Below are 4,534 nucleotides of genomic sequence, written 5' to 3' on the forward strand. Positions count from 1 at the left end.
CCCCCGCCTCGCGGCTGGCGAGCGCGTCACTGAGCGCGCACGACAGGGATGCGCCGATCCGGAGTGGTGACGAGCCGAGGACGCACTGCGCGGAGCGCGTGCCAACAGTTGCGCATGATCACGGCAACTCGGGCCTCCAAAAACGCGGCGCGTTTGCGCTCTGTGACTGGATCGGCTGAGACGTAATCTGGACCCAAACTGCGCGGACAAAACCAACTTGTTATTTTTTTTCCTTTCTTAGCATCAAACCTCAAATATATTGCAATGCCAAAACAAGAGAGAGAGAGTAAAGAAACCCCAGAAGCTCTTCCCAGTCAGCCTCACGCTGAGGAGGACGCCCTAACGTGCAGAAAAAAAACAAGGCTGCCGTCAGTCTGCGTGACTGATCCGTGAACTCTTCAGGTGCAATTAGAACACATCCGCGACACGTGAGACTCCAGCTCCCTCATGCATGCGCCTCTCCCTCCGGGCTGGCCCCACCTTCCTCTCATTTGCCTTCTCCCCTCCTCATCTGCCGCACCATTAATCTAACATCGAGATTATTTTTTGCGCAAACTGTGGACAAACGAAAGAAAAAGAAGAACGAGTCAGACACAGTCTGAGGAATCCTGCCCGCGCAGGAACAACACAAAATAAAATAAAACTGTCCTGAACTTAGGGGTTTATGGCGCATCTCTGACAAGATGGAGGCGCAAACACAGGCCCTGGAATGGAGCCACGCAGGCCCGTTTGCGCAAAACTGCGTGTGCTTATTACAAATCTATTGGTTTTGAGTTAAATACTAATAATACCAATAATACTGAAACTCCTTGTCGGGTTTTCTTTTTGAACACTTGCCTCTTTACTTGAAATACGGGGCCGGTTAAATGCTGCTGAGCTTTTCCAAATCCCAAAAAGAACGAAGCCGGATTCTCAACAAAGGTGGCAGAAGCGCAAAAAAAAAAAAAGAAGTTTAATTTAACACATGCAGTGGATTTTACTTAAAGACACAAAGGCTTATGATGAAAACTTAAAAGTGACCAATGCTGTCATTTACAAATACACCTAAAACCTTTGCACTATAGAGCTCCAACATGAAATTCCAAAAAAACAGGAATTGAGCGATGGGGAATTCGACACATTATTACCCAAAGGTTCATATTAGAGTCTGTAAATGAGTTGTGTTTGCATCATGTCAAATGACACAATTAAACTGTTTTAAGTCACATATATTCACTTGAAGGTTTCCATGCAGAGTTTTAGTGCCTTGCTACTTTTATTTTCTTCTGTAAATTCTAAAAAAAAGACCAAGACGCATATGACTTTAGTTCACCGAGTAAACAGATCATTATCTGGATTTTGTTTTATGGTTTTCTCTTATTTAAAAATAATAATAATAATGTTCTGGATGCTCACTGCCAAACGTTCTGCTTCTTTTATTTCTTTAAACTCAGAAGTGGCAGCTCCGTTTGACGCTTTGAGTATTTATTTGATTATTATTAATATTGTTTAATTAATAATAACCACTGTTTTTTAGGTCGATGTTCACAAGCTAGGCGTCAGAAATGGCGTTTCCTAACCGTATTCTTTTCTCCCACCTCCTCCTGTCACTGATATGGGGGGCCTCTGTGTGCAGCACAAGTGCGCACTTGTCGGGAATGCTTCTGGCACTGCGGAAAGAACGCACCAGCCCCTGCGTTCATCAGCCTTTTAGATGCATTATTTATTTATTTTTCTATTTTTGTCCAGGTCTTATGCTTTTAGGGATGGTTTTGTTTTTTAATTTTTTGCAGAGGAACAATGAGCGGGGTTCTTGCAAAGACAGCTTCCTCACTGCGATGCCAGGTGGCGAAACTTAAAGGGATAGTTCAGAAACTTTAAAGTAGGGTTCTGTGGAAAAGGTTAGAACAGTAAGCCTAATTTTTTATCTGTTGAAGGTGGTGCTTTAAACTACCACAGCTGGGAGAAATTCACTTTAATACAAATCTTTACATTGATGTAGGTTTTGCTGTATTTACACACAATTTTGTGGTTATTTTCGAGAGCTAATAGCCGGGCAGCTAGCTAGCTACAGTTAGCTTCCAGCGCAGCCTGTTGCCCTGTCCAGCAGAAATATCAACATATTTCTGTAAGAATAACGGTGTAATATAAAACTGACAGTGGTGTAAAGGTTTCTAAAAATATTCATTGTATGAACCATTATGAAACTTTTGAGACAGGAGCTTTTTTTTTCTTTTAAAGAAAGCAGCAATCTGCCTTGATCTCGGCCTTGTTCTGTAAGCTCATCGATTCAGTTACAATACAACCAAATTTCTTCTTTAAAATAGCTTTCTGCATCAAATAGGACATTAATAATTGTTTAAAACCTTTTAAACAGAACTTCACTTAAAAAATAAATAAACTGAACTCTTGTTTTAAGGAGGTAGCTTTACTTTATAGTCTACTCTGAAAGTAGGGCTTCTACAAAACGTCGAGGAAAAATCTCCTAATTGCACAAAGCTTACTTTTTAAAATTTTATTTTAAAGGAATTCAACACATCAGAACACATTATATTCACATGTGTATAATTTACAGTACAGTTATGCACAAATCAAGTTCCCATTCAGTAAAACGTAGGCTATTGCACATCATCATGTTGTAAAGAGATTCAAGTAACACGAAAATCAAGTAACAAAACACATTTCCTTCAGATTACTTTGACACAGTGGAATAATTTGACTGCTTACATCACAGTGCTGACATTGTTCTCTTGTAGACAGTGGGACTTGTTGGTCTCTTCCTGTGTGTTGGCTCCCTCTGCTGACACAGAACCACCCTGCAGGCTTTAAACTGTGTGAGGCCTCCTTTAATCAAGAAGAAATCCATCCATCCTTCCATTTTTTTTGTTTTAACCGCTTGTCCTTTCCGGATTGTATGGCAGCTGGTGCCTATCTCCAGCAGTCACTGTGAGAGAGGCGGGGGACGCCCTGGACAGGTCGCAGGTCCATCACAGGGACACACAGAGACAAAAAACCGTTCACGCTCTTGCGCCTGGGGATAATTTAGAGTTCCTAAAGAACCTAACATGCATGTTTTTGGTCTGTGGGAGGAAACCAGAGTACCCAGAGTAAACCCACGTGTGCAGGGAGAGAACATGCTAACTGACCCCAGGCCGGGAGGCGACAGCGCCAACCAAGTTGAAACAATAATTTAAAAAGTATGCAAAAAATCAGAGAGTTAGTGTTTAATCTAGGAGTTTCTTCATCATACACCTGCATTGTTCAGTAAAACAGTTGGTGAAGGCTGAGCCGCAGCTGGCTGTAGAGTCTTTCCCTGAAAGCAGACAGTCAGAAATCCCTTTTGGGCTTTACGTCGCGCTCCTCAGTTGTGGCAGCGCGGCGTAAAGGTTTTCTCCTGGGCACGCTGTGGCTCCCAAATCCCGGTGTCCAAACAGGACGAAGTGTGGTTGTAAAAAGCCTCGGGAAACTCCAGACACCAGCAGCCGTCTGACTGACTGCAGCGCATCTTTGCTTGGCGAGTCATCTAAGATTCAACGAGAAGAAGAAGAAGAAGATTTTTGATTTTTTACCAAAACGTTTATTTACAATTATTTAACAATTACACTTTTCCGTAATCATCAGGTCAATGAAAAACTAAATAAAAAAAACAATAAATAATTACATCAGCAACTGGTTAAAATTTAGTTCTCCCTGATCACAAACTGTGCACAACACACCATTAAAACCCCACAGTTGTAAAAAACTATTTAGATCCCCAGTGGCTCTGTGGAAACAAAACTCCAATCTAAGCCTGGCTTTTACATTACACTTCCACAGAGCCACCACATCAAGTTGAGGTCCAGCCTGCATTTTGTCACGTCGAGTAATGTAGATTGCCATTTTGGCCTCTGCAATTAAATAGTTTAAAATGCGGGATTTAAAACTGGTGGCTCGACTGTGATGCACACCGTAGATAAAAACAGAATTGGTAAAAACCACGCCAAACAGGCTAAAAATTCTCATTAAAAAAATGTAAAAACCAGTCAAACGTGCACAATCCGTAAAAACATGAAAAACACTCTCTGACAAACTGCAAAATGGACACTCATTTAAAACCCCAGGACTGATGACCGATAAAAACGAATTTGTGGCAATGGCTCCATGCAGGATCCTCCACTGAAGGTCACCAGTCCTTTTCTTTATGGGGGGCTTGTACAAAGTCCTCCATTGAGGTTTCTGTCCTCCGAATTTGTTGTTCCATACATTGGTGGATCTTTTTCGTAGAGTTCTCTTGTTCAATGTTTTTACACAGGATCTGTACAGGATTTTTGGACTTGTTTTGCACAAGTCCAAGTTTGTCATATCCAGCAGGGGGCCACTGTCTTCTTCAAAATCAAGTTGCAGGAACACGTCTGGAAACGGGTCATTCTGGTCAGGCAGGCACTTATCCTGGGCGTAGAGCTGCAGGAGCCGCCTCTCCTCAGCCGACAGCTGCTCCTTCACCCGCTCCAGGACACGCTGTACCAGCCTGGCGGACCGGACCCCGAGCAGCGAGCCAACCTCCCGGACGTTTGAG

At 42.6% G+C, this 4,534-nt stretch overlaps 1 protein-coding gene across 2 annotated transcripts in view; it reads right to left on the reverse strand.

The window, feature by feature from the left end:
* Window positions 1-2,479: 2,479 nt before the first annotated feature.
* The window catches only part of pglyrp5 (peptidoglycan recognition protein 5), a 13,673-nt gene continuing 11,618 nt past the window's right edge, over window positions 2,480-4,534 (reverse strand). For both annotated transcript variants that reach the window (XM_017420009.3, XM_037974542.1), the window contains exon 4: window positions 2,480-3,502. In XM_017420009.3, coding sequence (XP_017275498.1) covers window positions 3,327-3,502 — 176 coding nt within the window. In that variant the 3' untranslated portion in view covers window positions 2,480-3,326. The remainder of the gene's footprint in view (window positions 3,503-4,534) is intronic.

This window comes from Kryptolebias marmoratus, linkage group LG2 (assembly GCF_001649575.2).
Source record: "Kryptolebias marmoratus isolate JLee-2015 linkage group LG2, ASM164957v2, whole genome shotgun sequence".
In the NCBI taxonomy this organism is placed as follows: domain Eukaryota; kingdom Metazoa; phylum Chordata; class Actinopteri; order Cyprinodontiformes; family Rivulidae; genus Kryptolebias; species Kryptolebias marmoratus.